Source organism: Mastigoproctus giganteus, chromosome 5 (genome assembly GCF_048544385.1).
Source record: "Mastigoproctus giganteus isolate SK-2022 chromosome 5, ASM4854438v1, whole genome shotgun sequence".
Classification (NCBI taxonomy): Eukaryota; Metazoa; Arthropoda; class Arachnida; order Uropygi; family Thelyphonidae; genus Mastigoproctus; species Mastigoproctus giganteus.
In genome coordinates, this window is record NC_143579.1 from 10,152,457 (window position 1) to 10,171,045 (window position 18,589).

The following is an 18,589-nucleotide window of genomic DNA, read 5'->3' on the forward strand; positions in this document are numbered from 1 at the left end:
CCAGAAAATTATAATCTACAGAAATTCAAGAGTCCACTGTCAATATCTTCTGTCTTCCAAATCTTCAACCTGCACACAGGTAAATAAAACACCTAGAGCAATACAGGTTCCAATAATTTTCTGTACTTGGGGTCAAAATATATATATATATATATATATAAATGTATCACAGAGGCCAAAAGTAGAAAACAATATTCTTGATTTTTGTTATCAATAAGGATCCTTCAAATATTAAGAATTTGCAAATAAAAGAACCACCCGCTGGAATTGATCCCAACATTAATCTGGGACTCATCCATGGAAATAACTACCATCAAATAAAAAAGGATTTTGATTTCATAAAGAGGACTGCAGTAGAATCTTGTTAATATAAACTTTTCTCACTTATAACAAAGCACATGCTTCTCTACTACAGGATATGCTTTTCTATATAGTTTTTGTTTATTAAAAAATTCAGATAATCTATATTACAAAGTCAATATTTGTACAATTTTGTACAATTAATACAAAGCTTGGTACAATCATAATATTTTAAGTTTAATTTAATTCATTCTAGAAGATACTAAACTTTAAATATCAACAAAGACACACCACTGTAAACCAAAATGTATGTCAAAAGAATGATGACCTGAATGGCAGAGAAGAAAGATGTAGTATGATTATAAATTATCATGGACTGATGCACTTGGTCCTTGAGAATGTCACAGACATTCTCTTAGATATGCAAGACAAGTTGTACTGGCTACCTGGGAGTCTAAAACACTGATGGAATGGATATTCAGGTGACATCAAGTCGTGTAGACCAAATTTTGATGAAGGCTGGATGGTGTCTGTGACAGCCAAATCCTCTGCTTGCACCTTCACAATGGTGGGACTGTTAGTAAACCTGGGTATAACCTCCATGCACAAGCACACTGCGGGTGACCACCCAATTTGAACCAACATAAGCAGGGGTCGAGGTGTGGCGCCCACACCACATGGAGGAATGCCGCCCCACAGTGTTATCAGGCAACACTAGGTGGTAGATGACTCTCATCAACCGGTGAGAGTCATCTACCACCACTTTGCTTATTGAAGGCTTGAAGTGGTGGAACCTCAGATCACATGTTTAGTCTCCAGAGCTAAGTTCAGGTCAACTCTTCCCCATTTCTGCCCTTATACAGTATGACTGATGACTTTGAGGTTATGATGAACATCATGGCGATATCCAATCTTCCTTGCATTTCAAGAGTAAAACTTTAAAACGGTGTTCGCAGGCCAGCCACCAGTTAGTACACTGGACCGAAATTATTGGTAACTCTTTAGGAGGCTTCCGGATCAGCTAGTGTATAATCTTGCTACCTCTACTCTGCCAGATAGTGACTAGAGGGAGTCCGAGTAGAGTGTATGCGGGGGGGGGGGGCATTGTCGAGGCCACGTTACGTCAAGGATCTGGGTATATTCTTACCATGTGTACGCCATATCCAAAAATTTCATTACTACATACAGCATGTCCCCCCACTTTTTCTTACTATTGAATACACCATGAATTGTCAAACTAACAGAGTAAGCTTATCTGCGAAAAGATCTAAACCTCCCAAACACTTCCTAGTTCATTTCAAAACATACATGGTCTCAATTCTAATCTCAATGATGTCCATTTCCACTTGCAGTCTGCTAAACCCCATGTACTTTTTCTGACAGAATATCAGTTATCGGTTAATTCAACTACTGCTCATCTCAGTTGCCCAAATTATTTGCTGTGTCATTCCTTTCGCCTCAAAGGTGGTACTTGTGCATATATCTGTTCCAATATTCCTTATCAGAGACTTGGTAATTTGGAATCTCCTCTTTTCAATCTTCTCTGGCTTAAAATCTCTCTACCTCATCCTTTAAAATTCATCTGTTGTCTCTACCATTCTCCGAACTCCACAAGTCACTTGGAGCTCTTGGACTTCCTCTCTTTACAACTTGACTTTCTCCAGCCCAACTTTCCTAACAGTGAGTTAATTTTCCTTGGTGATTTTAATTTTCACAACTCCAGCTGGCTTCCGTTTTCCCATCACACCAACCCAGCTGGTCGAGATGCTGAGACTTTTGCAATTTCTAATGATCTGGCACAAATTTTTCATTTACCTACAAGAATACCGGACAATCCTAACCATACAGCCAACGTGCTTGATCTTTTTTCTCACAAACAACCCTTCTAAGTACACGGTCGAAGTGAGTGGTACTTTAGGTACCTTTAGATCACAACTTGGTGATTATCTCTTCTTCAGTGGAGCCTTTATCGCATGGTTATTCCCAATTTCGTATTGTTTGGCATTACAAGAATGCAAAATGGGATGACCTGCGACATTTTTTTTCTTAATTTCCTTGGTCGGACTTTTGAATTGAATCTTCTGATGTCAACGTTTGTTCAGATTTTGTCAGTGAAATTATTCTTGCATGAATGGAATCCTTTATTCCACACTCCACTTTAAAATCTCGTCCTTTATCTAAACCTTGGTTTTCCAATAAATGTGCTAAGGCTGTTCAAGAGAAGAATGTTGCATATCGTAATTGGCTTGTTTCCAATTCTTCAGTTTCATTTTCGGCCTACACCAGTGCTTGCAACAATTAAAGCAGTCATTAATCAGTCCAAACTTGATTTCGAACAAGCTAAGAGTAGAAAACTTGATTCTTGCCCTAATGGTAGCTGAGCATTCTAGTCTCTTGTCAAACCTATTGGCCACAACTTCTGCCTATCTCTGTCACTTCAGCCAAGGATAAAGCTGACCTGCTAGCATCCCATTTTTCTTCCAACTCATGTATTAATGATCTTGGTAAAACACCTCCCGCCATTCCCAACAAGCTCCTATCAATGCCTCCTGTGGTCTTCCGTCAAAAGCATGTCAGAAGGATTTTGACGAATCTCTATGCTAAAGAAAGCTCCAGGTCCTGATGGTATTTCTCCACTTGTGTTCAAAACATGTGCTCTGAACTTACTCTTGTTCTTTGCCACCTTTTTTCACTTTTTTATTCCAAAGGTGTTTTTCCTTCTGCTTGGAAATTTGCTCATATTCAGCCAGTTCCTAAAAAGGGTGATAAGTCCCATCCAATTATCATCCCATTGCAGTTACTTCTATTCTTTCTAAAGTAATGGAGAAATCAATTAACCGCCAAATCTTAAACTACCTAGAAACCTTCCATCTGATCAACAATCGCCAGTATGGATTCCGTCAGTGTCGATCCACTGGTGATATTCTGACTTCGTTACACATTTATGGACTAATTCAATGGAAAATTTTGGTGAAACACAAGCAGTTGCTCTTGACATCTCAAAAGGCTTTCAATCGTGTTTGGCATAAAGGTCTTCTAAACAAGCTTCCTTCTAATGGTTTGCCAACTGTTTTTTATAATTGGTTATCCAGTTTTCTCTCTGATCGCTCACTGAGGGTGATGGTAGATGGCTCTGTCTTCTAACTTCTCCACTAATGCTGGTTTAGTTCTTTCCCCCACTCTTTTCCTCTTGTATATTAATGACCTTCTTCCATTGAATGGAAATCCTATCCATAGTTTTGCTGATGATAGCACATTGCAATTCACTTTCCATTTTGAAAAACCTTGCCCTGCTCAATCAGCTTCAACTTCTCGAATATCCATTACCAATTCTTTAAATTCCGATCTCCAGGTAATTCTCCAGTGGGGCAAAGACAACTTAGTTGGTTTCAATCCTTCTAAAACTCAGTCTTGTCCTATATCTCGCAAAAAGATTCTTCTGCTCCTATGCTTATCTTTGGGGATTAGCCTGACTTCTAATCTCTCTTGGCACAAGCACATTACAAATATTGCTTTCTCTGCATCAAAAAAAACTTGGTTTTCTCTTTCACTCTTGGCGTTACTTTTCTTCCAATTAGCTGTTCATTCTGTACAAATCACAGATCCACCTTACAATGGAATATAGTTCCCACATCTGGGGCGGTGCCCCCAAAACCTCTCTCAGGCTTCTAGATTTTATTCAGAAGAGGGCAGTTAGGTTAATTATTGACTCCTCTCTGTCCCATAGATGTACCATTTCTGCTGCATGCCTTTTCTACAGATACTTCCATGAGCACTGTTCTTCTGAACTGGCTTCTATAATTCCTGCTCTCTCTCTCTCTCTCTTTCAAAACAGTCCGAACACGTGCTGCCACCAGCCAACATCCATTTACTCTCCAACTTCAAAATCACAGAACCAACCTTTTATAAACCTCGTTTATTCATTCAAATGCCGTTTTCTGAAATAACCTTCCTTCATACGTATTTCCTGAAAATTAGTCTACAGAAGTTGAAGTCTAATGTCAACAAATATCTTCGTTCGTCTTCTCAGCCTCCAACCCAAGTACTATAGGTTCTAATACCTCTTGTGTTTGGGGTTTTCATGAAAAAAAAAAAAAAAAAGTACAAATTGTTTGAGAATAAAGTTACTTCTTAATGGAAACTGGGTAATGGGAACTTTGTTTATTAATAAAAATTATTAAATTACTTTGGCTAACAGTTTTTATTAAGAATTATTTTCATGAACCATAATGACCAAATTGATCTTAACAATACAATAGCAGTATTGAGGTATGGTATCAGGTTGCAAATGAACTAGTCTGCTGATATTGCCAATTTTACAAACATCTTCAGGTACAAAAAAGATTTTATGCTTGGGAATATTGGGACCCAGCCTACAGTAACTGAGAGTTGAGTGATTATAAAATAAAAGAAAAGATACTAGAAAAGAAATTATCCCGGTTAAATTTCACAAAGACAATGGGAATCAATCCAATTACACAAATGAAGCAATAAAGAATGCAAAGATTTATTTTAATCATTCACCAGACAGAATTTTGTTTAAATATTCCATTCAACCATCACATTAAAATAGAACATTGACACACCTATTTGCAAGGTAAAAATAAATTAATAAGATACAAGAAAATATTTTCTAAAAAGATTAATGATACAATAAATGGAATACCTTACTCTATTTTCCTTCTGAATTTCTTCCATAGTTGTCTTTGTTGCTGAAAGCTGCTTATCAACTTCTGCTTTCTGAAAGAAAACCTCCATGAAGTTAGAAACTGAAAATTCAGTGCTACAAGCAATAATTTACATACAGTTAAAATATTTATACATTAGACAAAATATTTAATGAAATTAACAAACTAATGAATAATAAACAAAACAAACTAACAAATAAAGTGCCTTTACCCTACTATTTCCATGTTTTGGGAAACAGCTGGTATGGTCAAGAAAGTTAAGCAGATGGTATTAGCAATGGCCACATGGTGCAAGGAAGCCTATGGCTTATGCTGCACTAACCAAAAGAAAAAAGAAGAAAAGAGAGAGAGAGAGAATAAAATAATAAGAAGAAAATTTTTAAAAATAAATAATTAATATAAAGAAAAGTAAATAGACAATCTACGCATTTCCCTCCTCCTGTAAGTAACTATCCAGCTGACCTTTGAATTTTCCCAAACTGTCAGCCTCCCATATAGGTAACTTATTTCAGTAATTTATACCTTGCTGGCTAAAATAAACCTTCCTGCAAGCCAGTTTAAACATCTTCCCTTATAACTTGTATTTATGGCCCCTAATTCTAGAATCATTTAAAACCATGAAAATTTTGTCCTCATTAATTTTACTTATGCGTCTCAGAGCTTTAAACACCTCAATCAAGTCTCCTCTAGGGTGCCTAGTTTCCAAGCTGTGCAAACCACATATTCGAAATCTTTCCTCATATGGATGCCCCAATCATCTTTAAAGGGTCCAAACGAGTTACTTGTTTGGACCCTTTAAAGATGATTGGTGTCTTTTTTTTAGTGCGGTCTCCATACTTGAACACAGTATTCTGAGTGTGGTCTAACAATATCCTTATATAATGGGATTATGACATCCTTATCTCAACTAGTAAATGTTTGATAAATAACTGATAAGACAGCATGGCCTTTGATGAGACGGCCTGTCTACAATGTTCGAAGAACGTGTCTAATCATATCGCAACTCCTAAATCCCTTTCTTCCGCTACTCACTTTAGTTCAACTCCACCAAGTGTACAAGTTATTTGGAGGTTGCTGTTCCCCAGGTGTAATACCTTAATACCTTCTTTGCTGGATTAAAGCATAGCTGCCATTTTTCTGACCATCCCTGAAGTCTATCTAGATCATGCTGAAGAAGCTCTACTTGGCGGTAATCATTAGCTCTACCAATCTTTACATCATTTGCAAATTTAGACATCACACCCTCCATCCCTTCATCAATGTCATTTATGAAAATAAAAAACAAGAGTGGTCCTAATACTGATCCTTGGGGAACCCCACTTCTTACATCATCCCAATCTGAGGAATAACTATTTATCACAACCCTCTGCCTCCTGTCCTGAAGCCATCCTGCTATCCTTCTAAGGATTTTCCCTGTGATTCCAACCTGTTCCAGATTATAAAGTATCTGCACATTTGGGACTGAGTCAAACACTTTGCTGAAATCCAAACACAAACAATGTTGAAATTATTCCCTAAATCCAGCTCACGAGTAACCCTGTCAAAATAGCTAACCAGATTTGTTAAACATCATTTTCCATTTACACAGCCATGCTTAGATTCTTTCAGAATTTCATTTCTATCTAAATAATTCTGAATTTCACCTTTGATCAATGCCTCCATGATTTTCCCTACTACTGAAGTTAGACTGACCAGTCTTCAACTCTAAACTTCATTCTTAGAACCACCCTTATGTACTGGAGATACATAGACACTTTTTCAATCCAACGGAATCACTCCTGAGTACAGTGATGCTCTCATAATTAGCCTCAATGATTCAATGCACTCACTTGCTGCCTCCCTTAAGATTATAGGGTATATGCCATCAACCCCAGAAGCTGTACTGGCCTGTACACTCAAGTTTTTTCATTAATTTTAATATCATTAATTACACATTTTTCAACTTCACTCCTATAATTTCTTATAAATAAAGTGTTTTTCTTCTGTATATATTGATGCAAAGTAATTGTTGAGTTCCTCTGCAACATCACCTGGGGTATCTAATACTAATACTATCGCACATCCAATACGTAAGGGTTCGATCTGGTTTGTCCTTCTCTTTTTTGCATTTATATATGCAAAGAATTCCTTATCCCCACTCTTTGCCAGCCTAACCTTTTCTGTGGCACTATTATAGATCACTTTGTAGCTATTATAGGCTTCAGTACTTTTTATTGCTCTGTAACTTTTCCATGCCATCTTTTTATGCTCAAGTAATCTGGCAACTTCATTATTAATCCAACTTGGAATCTTCCTTGCAGAGAATTTTTTTAATGGTATATATGCATTCAAGGCTTCTGTGATTAATGTTTTAAAGCTATCCCATAATTGCAATGTATTTGCACCCCTTAAAGTTATTTAAGCTCACTGCCCTGGCATTAGCTAGTGCTCATTTGAAACGTTTCTGCCCTCAGTACATGTTGCTAATATGTTCTGTTGCGGTAACAAACAAGAACTCTTGAGGTATGTGCATGCATTATTTTGACAAATATTATCAGATAAATACATATCCATATGTATTTATCTGATAATTAAAGAAGAAGGTAGGTATCTACCTACCTTCTTCTTTAAGATGGTCCTCCTACAAATGTGGGCCAAGCTGATAAAAATTTCCCCCTAAAAGCCTTGCAGAGACCAAGTCTTGAGTTAATCCACAAGCTTTCAGCATATGATCCCTCCTGGGCAGAATTGCAGACACATACATCATGACATAACTCGCATTTCTTCGGTATGGTCCTATATTTGTCTAACAAATCATCAGATCATGTATGTTTAATATAAATAGTCCCCACATGAATAATAATATTCTCTTTACCTCCCCCCAAAATATGGCAATCTGTTGGTGACATCATTAATTGTTGCTCCCAGCAGACATACCCTGGTTCTAGTCCCCCTATTCTTATTACAAAAAAATATTTTCCATTTCCCCGACAATGGCATATCCTAATAGAGCCAAGTCCTTTTGAACAATATTAGTTTGCACTTGGTTATTCTGTTCTGGGGCCCAAATTGGGAGTGCACCACTTGGTAGGTTACTAGAGTCTTGAGTCTCTGATAATCCCCCAGTTACATTATTCTCGAGAGCAAGCACCAGTTTTTTCAGTGATTTTGGTAAATTTTACAACCATTGTAAAATTTACTAATTATCAATGAAAGTAATTTTTAAAAATCATATTTATAATATTATAAAAACCAAACTATTACAGGAAAAAAAAACTAATATCAAGCTAAACTTTACAATATACTAAATAAATTATTTAAAAGCAATATTCAAACCTCTGTAATCCTACTCTATTCCACTAATACCTTCTAATCTGTAGTTCGCTGTAATCACTAGGAAGAGCACCACCAAGATACGTCTGCTTGCTAAACCCTCTAAGCAAGACATTATTTATATATATAGATTTTGTATTTAAAATTTGGTAAAGCAATTTCAACTGAACTGAAAATTAGTATAAGCCAAACAATGCAATAAAGAAGACAGGGCATCAGATGGGAGGGGGTGTTTGAGGGGGAACCTTGTCCATCTATACAAGGACATGTATCTACTCTCATACAACTCCTCTTCTTCCAGTCATGTAGCTCCCTGAAGAGCTGTTGTGGCCACCAACAAATTCCTCCAACTGCATCAATCTTGTGTTCTAGCAGCATTGCAAAATGTCATACCCAAAAGTTCACTGATCTCATCCTCCCATCTATTTGCAGGTCTTCCTCTGCTCCCCTCGATATTTCCTTCTGTTATATTCTTCAACAGAAAGTTATCCCTTCTTGCTATGTGTCCAAAATATTTGAGTTTTCTTCTGTTGATGCTATGAAGAAGAATTTTAGGCCTGCCAATTGTATTCAACACCCACTCATTTGTTTTTCGATCAAGGTAAGAAATATACAGTATTCTCCTATAACACCACATTTCAAATGCCTCAATTTTCTTCCTGTCAACTCTTTTCAGATTCCATCCTTCACATCCATAAGTGGCAACTGGAAAAATTAATGAATCAATAATTCTCAGTTTCATCTTTAGGGGCAGATCTTGATCCCTCCATAACTTCATCAGATCAATGACTAATGTTTTGGCAATTGCCAAAATTTATCAACTTCTTTGACATCTTACCCATTAACCCTCACTTTACTGGAACCCAATAATTTTAGTTTTATGCACATTCAGAAACAGTCCTTTTTCTTACTTTCTTCACAAACTCTCCTTAAAGTTTCTTTAAGATGGTCCTTGGAATTGCAAATTAGCACAGTATCATCTGCATAACGAAGGTTGCCACCAAATTTTGATGCCAGTGTCTACATCTTCCAAAGCTTCACACATCATGATATCTTATGCATAAACATTAAAAAGGTGAGGTGACAAAATGCAGCCCTGCCCAACAACACCATTACCAATTTTGAAAAGCCTGTGTTTCCCATGTTGGTTTTCACAGTTCCTTCCTGTTCCAGCATAGTAACTTAATCAGCTGAATTATATGGATTGGGAATCCCATATTAGTCATAATATCCAATAACTCCTACCTTCTTAGATAACTCCTACCTAACAGGAAATAATCCTGCTGCCCCTTAAATTTCAGACTGGCAATCTTAACCATGCAGGAAGGCAGATAATTCCAGTGGTCAACAACAGCAAATTTTCTAAAGTCCAGTCTATTAGTTTTCCACCAAAATCGTGTCAATCACTGTTTGTTTTTTTTTGTTTGTTTTTTTTTTGTTTCCTTTCAAGAGGTCGGTAAACCTTTACCCAAAATCACAAGTCCTTGTTTTCAAGAGAGAATCCTAAAACAGTGATCATTATCATTTCATTATTTCAGGGTGGTGAAGAATGATATATACTAATAATCTATATATATACTAATAATGATATATATAAATACTAATAATGATATATACTAATAATAAAATGTATCCCCCAATTCAGAAAAGTGGATCAAAAGGTAAAATGAGTAATAACAGAACTGTTGGCTTGCCTTCTATTCTAAGAAAATAATGGAGTCACTGGTTCAAGAAGTAATGAAAGGCCATCCAGACTTGAATGCATTTATACTGCAATAACAGCATGGATTCAATAAGGGACAGTCTTACAGTTACACAGTTAGAGATAAAAAAAATAATTTTTCCATCATACACCCAGATTTCAAAAAAGCTTTTGATGTTGTTGTACACTATACAAATTGGAGCAACGTAGCATTAATGGAAAATTACTGCTGTAGATAATAGGGATAGCTGAGAGGGAGAAGACAGAGTTAGTATCAATGGGCACTGCTCTTCTTGGACAAATATTATTAGTGGAGTTCCCAAGGGTTCTGTGAGGGCCTAATATCATTTTCTATATTTATTATTAATATTAATTAAGGCTTATCAGGCCTAATTTCTAAGTCTTCAGATGATATAAAGGTTGAAAGGATAGTTAATCATAGTAATCAGGGAATGCTACAGCATATATAGATAAATTAGGTAGATGGGCTGGCTGAGAAAGGACAACTGAAGTTTAACATTGACTAATGGCAATTGCTTGTTTTTTTTTCATAATAGTAGCAGTAAACCTAGATTTAATATACTAACTCTGTGGTACCACACTCAGGGTAGTGGAGATTTAAAAAGATCTGAAGGTAATGCAGATATGACATTCAGATATGAAGTTCTCTGAGAAGTGCAGACAGGCTGCCAGGACAATCCATGGAGATTTCTCAATAATACCGAGGAATTTTGTTAGAAAGGATAAGGAGGTAATCATCCCATTATATAAGACAATGAGATTTCTCAATAATACCGAGGAATTTTGTTAGAAAGGATAAGGAGGTAATCATCCCATTATATAAGACAATGATTATTGTCTTATATCTGAGTACTGCATACAGGTCTGGAAGCTTCATTTACAGAAGAACATGGATTTGTTGGAGTGGGCCACATCTGAGTACTGCATACAGGTCTGGAAGCTTCATTTACAGAAGAACATGGATTTGTTGGAGTGGGCACAAAGAGCATTTCTGGTTTTCTTATCAGGAAAAGCTTCAGTTTTGCAAAATGCATATTCAGAAACAGTCCTTTTTCTTACTTTCTTCACAAAAACTCTCCTCAAAGTTTCTTTAAGGTGATCCTTGGAACTGCAAATTAGCACAGTATCATCTGCATAACGAAGGTTGTTTATCTTCAGTCCTCCAATTTTGATGACAGTGTCTACATCTTCCAAAGCTTCACGCATCATGTGGTGAAGAATGATATATACTAATGTATCCCCCAATTCAGAAAAGTGGATCAAAAAGATAAAATGAGTAATAACAGAACTGTTGGCTTGCCTTCTATTCCAGGAAAATAATGGAGTCGCTGGTTCAAGATGTAATGAAAGGCCATCCAGACATGAATGCATTTATACTGCAAAAACAGCATGGATTCAATAAGGGCTGCAATAACAGCATGGAGTCAATCTCAAGCTCAATTTCAAGTCACAAAGGAGGTTAGGCAAGCTAAGGCAGATTACTAGAAGTCTCTGGCAAAGAATGCAAAGGAAAATAGCAACGACTTTTATGCTTACATTAACAGCAGAAGAAAGGGGATTTAATCACATTAGGCCACTTGATTTTTATGGGTTAACTGTTGATGAGCCTCCCCAAGTTGCAGACAAACTAAATAGGTATTTTATATCTATGTTCATACATAAGGAATTCTTTTTAGAAGGGGATGTCAGAATTTTATCAAACTCCAGCGGGAAGGTAAATGACTTTGAGATAACTTAGAGGAAAGTCGAGGAAAATTGTTGACGATGGACATGAAAAGGCAATTGGGATGGATGGAATCTATCCAATTATACATTAAGAGAGGTAGCAAAGGAAGTAAGTAAACCCTTAGCCATAATTATGAGGGCATCCTTGGATTCAGGGGAGGTCTCTATGGACTGGAGAAGTGTGAATATATCCCCAATTCATAAAAGGGGATTAAATGGCAACATGAATAATTACAGACCTGTTAGCTTTAGCATGTTTCACAGGAAACAATAGAAACACTGGTTAAAGAAGTAATGCAGGATCATTCGGACAGGCATGCAATTATACTGCAATCACAGCATGGATTTGTCAAGGAGTGATCTTATCTAACCAATCTGATAGGTTACTATGATGGAGTGACTAAGGAATTGAATGCAAAAAAATAATAATTTTGTCATCATATACAGTAAATCCCCGCTATTCGCAGCATCTGTATTCGCTGCTTCGTGGTCGCTGATTTAATATAAAATGAAGCCTAAAAAAATGTGAATTTTAAAGCGGCGTGAACATTTACCGCTATAAAAAAACATGGGCGTGGCTAAAATTATCTTTCCCGGTCAAAACAGTGCTCAGTGGGTGGGGGGAGAGGGGTGAAAAAATCGCGAGCATGGATGTTTCTCGCTAATCCCTGTTTAGTATGTGTTATGCGCTTGTCATGGAAGGTTTCGTCGTTTGCTTTTAATTTTATGCTTATAAACTGAATCAATTTATAAATTTGATATGCCTACAAAAGTGATAAATCTACCGTTTTGCAGTGTAAAACAGACTTTTTCGAGTGTGTTAATGGAAGAAAGTGACTTTATTGTGGACAAGTTCTTTCTAACCCGTACAAAAATATGGTTACGAATAACAAGGGAAATGTGAAAAGATCAAAGAACGTGATGACATTAGCGAATAAAATTGAGTTATTAGATAAAATTTCTAATGGTGAAAGTGTCTCCTCAGTGGCAAAACATTATAAAATTAATGAGTCAACGGTACGTTCAATCAAGAAATCAGAAGAAAAAATCCGCTGTAGTGTCCGTGAAAATGCGCTAATTGCTTCTAAAATTTGCTCTGTAACTCGTGATGTTAAATTAGAAAAAATGGAAAAACCTTAAACTCTGTGGACAGAAGACCGAACTCACAATAAAATTCCGTTAAGTTAACTCATCATTCGTGAAAAGGCAAAACTCCTTTATCAACACTAGCGAAACTGGTAATAGCACTGGCGGGATAAGTTTTTTAGCTAGCAAAGGCGCTGGTTTGAAAGATTTGTTTGAAATTTCTAATAAATATTACATTTAATATTAAATTGTTTCTTATTTTCATTTTGTTGCTTGTGCTTGCATTTCCATATGCTTGCATTTCACTATGTGCTGTCTATGTACATAGTCATATTATGAAGGTACATATAATACATAAATAGACAAAATTTTAGACTAGTTTTTCTTATATATTTCATACTTTGGAACGGAACCCCTTTATTAATATGGGAGCCATAACTCAGTATTTGCGTTTTCGGTATTTGCAGAATTTCTCAGGAACGTAACCCCCGCGAATAGTGGGGGTTTGCTGTACTTAGATTTCAGGAAGGCTTTTAATAGTGTTGCTCATAAAAGACTGCTGAACAAACTGGAGAAATTAAGGGCAAGTTACTGCTAGGGATAAAGAGATGGTTAAGTGGAAGAAGACAGAGAGTGGTTATCAATGGGCACTGCTCATTGTGGACTAGTGTTATTAGTGGAGTTCCCCAGCATTCAATATTTACCAATGATATGGATGAAGGTATATCAGGCTTAATATCTAAGTTTGAAGATGATACAAAGGTTGGCAAGGTGGTTAATGACAGTCATCATGGTGAGCTACTTGCAAGAAGCTCTAGGAAAATTGGGTCAATGAGCTGAGAAATGGCAGTTGAAGTTTAACATTGACAAATGCAAGGTACTGGCCTGGGTAGCGGTAATCCCAGAGTAACTTGTCAACTGTATAGTACTACACTGAGGGTAGTGGAGAATGAAAAAGGCCTGGGGGTTAGGGTTAGACTGCATCTTGAGTACTGTATACAGATCTGGAGGCCTCACTTTAGGAAGGATATAGATCTGTAAAGAAGGGCAACCAGTTTGGTGAAGGGAACAAAAGGGTGCTCTTACCTAGAAAGGTTTCAGCTGCAAGTTGGAGTGTTTCAAGACCAGGCACATGTGGGGAGATCTGATTGAGGTGCCTGGTCTTGAGACTGCACACATTGAGGAAGCATAAATTCAAGTTGAGGAGAGATGTGTGGAAGTGGGTAGTCTGAATTTAAGTTTCTCTAGTTCTTTCTTTCTTGAACTTCAAGAAAAGGAAGAACTACACAAACTGTTAGAGGGATAGGCAGGTGATATGGGAAGTGTTTTATTTATTTATTTTTTTTTATTGCTGATGCTGTAAAAGCTTGCTTTCCTACATTAATTACCACTACTCATACTAATGTGAAAATTCCAGTCATTCATTTTACTCCCTCCCCTTATTGCACCCAATATATTAATCCACCTTAGATGCCTCATTGTAAGTTCTAAATGCATATATTCATAGTCTCTCCTCATATGAACTAGTAGCAATGCGAGACCTTTGCTGTTCTCACCAGATGAGCCACCCATCTTTTGATCTTTTCTAGAAGCTCAATGCCTTTCTTTAGATGCAGCCTGAGGACAATATTCCAATGCTGATTATATAATGGGAGTATAACTTCTTTCTCACTAGATGCAAAGGTAAAGCATTACTGATGGAACAGAAAGAAAAGGTGGTTTCCAGGAGAGTGTACATTCCTGTCCACCCCTTAAACTACATGGTAACTTTCATGCCTGATTGTCCCAAGTCTAGTCCCTTATTTACATCCTTCAGCTCTAATGCCATCATATAAGTTATTCTTGGATTAATATTTTTTAATGAAAAATCTTATGCTTATGTCTGACAGGATTAAAACAAATTCCTTTGCTCTAATGGCAAATATACAGTAAATCACTGATAAAATATCAAGCAAAGAAAGAAATTTCATGTTTTATTTGTAATTTAATATTATTGTGTTTATTATATTTTTGAATAATGAAATATATACAAGGCCAGAACATCTTCAAATACTACCCCCCCCCACAAGCTTAAAATGAAATAGCATAGTCCAATAAGCAGATAAATTGAGATTAAAATTAATAGAAATAAATTTAGTGAGCATAGTCATGAATGAACACAGAAGCAGCTGCACTCAAATGAGCCTAACTACAAGTAATAAAGAACCCAAACCAGTCACATTGCAAAAAGCATGACAGGCTTGTGTGCTTGAATTTCAAAAATGATTTAGAAATATGACATCTATAAGTATATATATAAACTTAAGTGAGAATAATGATTAAAAAATAAATAAATAAAAATGCCAGCAGCATGGCAAGACAGAAGAGTGAAAATTGTGAAATTTTTCGCTCTTCTGTCTTGCTATGCTGCTGGCATTTTTATTTAACCATTATTCTCACTTAAGTTTATATCTCAAGCATCATGTAGAGGAAAATGCTTTTTGCTGCCTCTGATATATCCTTCACCCCTTTTTTATGTAAGATTCAGTTTTCAGTTATTTCAAACATTACTCAAATATATAAGCTCTTGACCAGTAGTTTATTTAAGTTCTAATTTATCAATACTTACAGTGCGAATCAAAGTTATGTGCTCTTCTCTCAATTTGTTATACACATCTTTCATTTTATGAAATTTTTCTTCTTGGAGTTTTGCCTTTTCTATATTGGTTTAAATAAAAAGTATTATACTTATGAGATCTATATATCTCTTTGAAAATGGGCTAATATGCTTTAACATAAGTAACATTAAAGATCAATATATAATCACTGTTAACAAATATTTAAATTATGATAACCAGCTACTTAAATAACAGTATATATATTTTTATATCAATATCTGTGTAATGACAGGTTACTCCTCATGGGTCAGGTGGGAACAGTATTTCAGACATTATCAGCTGTATGGTTATTTCTAGATAATGTCCAGAATATTCTTCCCTTGAGTAGCATTTCTCAAAATGGTAATTTCCACCCTACACAAAGCAGCAAACAAGACTATTATCAAGTAAGTTCTAGGATTTTAAAAGTGGCAGCAGTTTACTAAATAAAGGTTCAACTTCAAAGCAACCCCCAGCAATATTCCCATCCTTAATTTCCTAAATCACTTCCATAACAGCTTTAAGAATGTTCAAGATCCCAATGCCAGAGATTCAATCAATCTAGCAGTCATACAGATGCTGAAGAATGCAGACTACAAGTAGATTTATCAGAAAGTCAACAATCATCTGGCTGCAAAAAGATGAGCATTAATTGACCTTCAGAGAAATAAATCCATCCACAAATCAAGAGCAAACAAAGTGATGCTACATTCATCACTGATGACTGCCTTTATAACCACGATGACTGTAGCATTGCCTACATAGAAAAAGTCCAAAACTTGCTAAAAGATGCCAGCACATAAAAGAAGAATCCAATCTTACCAGGCAAGTTGAAAACAAAGCGAAGGGAAAAAAATAAGTATGCAGATGAAGAGAGCATCAGAAGAAACCGAATCCTAACAACTCAAAATCTCTATACCTGTTTCCCAATATAAAAGCCACAAATTTGGTTTCCAAGCTAGATTATCATTCTAGAATAAAGATATCTAAATGGCTTAAGATTCTTCCCAAACAGTTCCAAAAAAATCTACTTACCCTAAAGTTTTCATAAAGGCGGAAAAAAAAAAACTATAATTTCTCTCATCCTTTTCTCTCAATTCAACAGTACAGATGAATTGAGAATAGATGAATTAAGACAGCACAGCACAGCACTGTACTGTACTGTACTGTACTGTACACAGGAGTTTAGACAGTATTCCATATAACCATACTTGATGTATTGCAATTCCATCAATTCCATTTTCCAATGCAGGGTTTTATGAAATTTCAATAATGCTTCAGTTATTTCCACAGACCACATTCATCTTTACTGATGAATTGAGACAGTACAGTACAGTACTGCACTGTATACAGGAAGTCAGACAAGTCAGACAGTATTCCATTCAACCATACTTGATGTATTGATATTCCATCATCTCCGTTTTCCAATGCAAGGATGTATGAAATTTCAATAATGCTCCAGTTATTTCCAGAGACCACCAATAAAACAGGAGGAAATTTAAAGAAGCATTCTTTGTTAAACTTTCTGTAAAGAGAAAACGAGGAATGCTGTTTAACCACCACTGCTCTAACATCATTGATACAGCAACGTAATTCAGATTTCAGCCAAATGGAACAACAGAGAAGGTGAATGGAAGAATAGATATAGAGGTTTCATTAGCTTATTATAAAATTAGATGAAAATTGAAATCAGTTCCATGACACCAAGGCTTCATAACCCAATCTCATAAATTTTTTTTTTTTTTTTTTTTTATGAGAACCCCAAACACGAGAGGTATTAGAACCTATAGTACTTAGTACCGTGCTTGGGTTGGACGTTGAGAAGACGAAAGAAGATATTTGTTGATATTGGACTTGAACTTCTGTAGATTGTAATTTTCAGGAAATACGTATGAAGGAAGGTTGTTCCAGAAAATGGCAGTTGAATGAATAAATGAGGAAGATGAAAAGTTGGTTCTGTGGGTTTGAAGTTGGACAGTAAATGGATGTTGGCTAGTGGCGGCACGTGTTCGGACTGTTTTGAAAGAGAGAGCGGGAATTATAGAAGCCAATTCAGAAGAACAGTGCCCATGGAAGTATCTGCAGAAGAGGCATGCAGCAGAAACAGTGCGTCTATGAGAAAGCGAGTGGAGAGACTCTGTTAGAGATGAATCAATAATTAACCTAACTGCCCTCTTCTGAATGGAATCAAGAAGACTGAGAGAGGTTTTGGGGGCACCACCCCAGATGTGGGAACAATATTCCATGGCAGGGCGGATTTGCAAATTATACAGAGTGAGCAGCTGTTTGGAAGAAAAGTAACACCGAGAGCGAAAGAGAAAACCAAGTTTTTTAGATGCAGAGGAAGCAATATTTGTAATGTGCTTGTGCCAAGAGAGATTAGAAGTCAGGGTAATCCCCAAAAGAGATATATCATTTTGCCTAGAAATCGGAGTGTCACTAAAGATAAGCATAGGAGCAGAAGAATCCTTTTTGCGAGATATAAGACAAGACTGAGTTTTAGAAGGGTTGAAATCAACTAAGTTGTCTTTGCCCCACTGGAGAATTACCTGAAGATCGGCATTTAAGGAATTGGCAGCAGATTTTCGAGAACTTCAAGCTGATTGAGCAGGACAAGGTTTCTCAAAATGGAAAGTTGAATGCAATGTGCTATCATCGGCAAAACTATGGATAGGATTTCCAGTCAATGGAAGAAGGTCATTGATATTCAAGAGGAAAAGAGTGGGGGAAAGAACTGAACCTTGGGGGACACCGGCATTAGTGGAGAAGTTAGAAGACAGAGAGCCATCTACCATCACCCTCAATGAGCGATCAGAGAGAAAACTGGATAAACAATTACTAAAAACAGTTGGCAAACCATAAGATGGAAGCTTGTTTAGAAGACCTTTATGCCAAACACGATCAAAAGCCTTTGAGATGTCAAGAGCAACTACTTGTGTTTCACCGAACCTTTCCATTGAATTAGTCCATAAATGGGTAACATAAGCCAGAACATCACCAGTGGATCGACACTGACGGAATCCATACTGGCGATCGTTGATCAGACAGAAGGTTTCAAAGGTAGTTTAAGAGTTGGCGGCTAATTGATTTCTCCATTACTTTAGAAAGAGTAGAAGTAA

The 18,589-nt window shown here is 36.4% G+C and overlaps 1 protein-coding gene across 1 annotated transcript in view; it reads right to left on the reverse strand.

Moving 5' to 3' along the window:
- Positions 1-18,589, reverse strand: part of LOC150085164 (huntingtin-interacting protein 1-like) — a 637,041-nt gene that overhangs the window by 360,278 nt on the left and 258,174 nt on the right. The window contains exons 16-17 of the mRNA XM_090373855.1: positions 15,443-15,523; positions 4,972-5,040 (exon numbers count right to left, since the gene is read on the reverse strand). Of these exons, the coding sequence (XP_090229981.1) occupies positions 4,972-5,040; positions 15,443-15,523 (150 nt within the window). The remainder of the gene's footprint in view (positions 1-4,971; positions 5,041-15,442; positions 15,524-18,589) is intronic.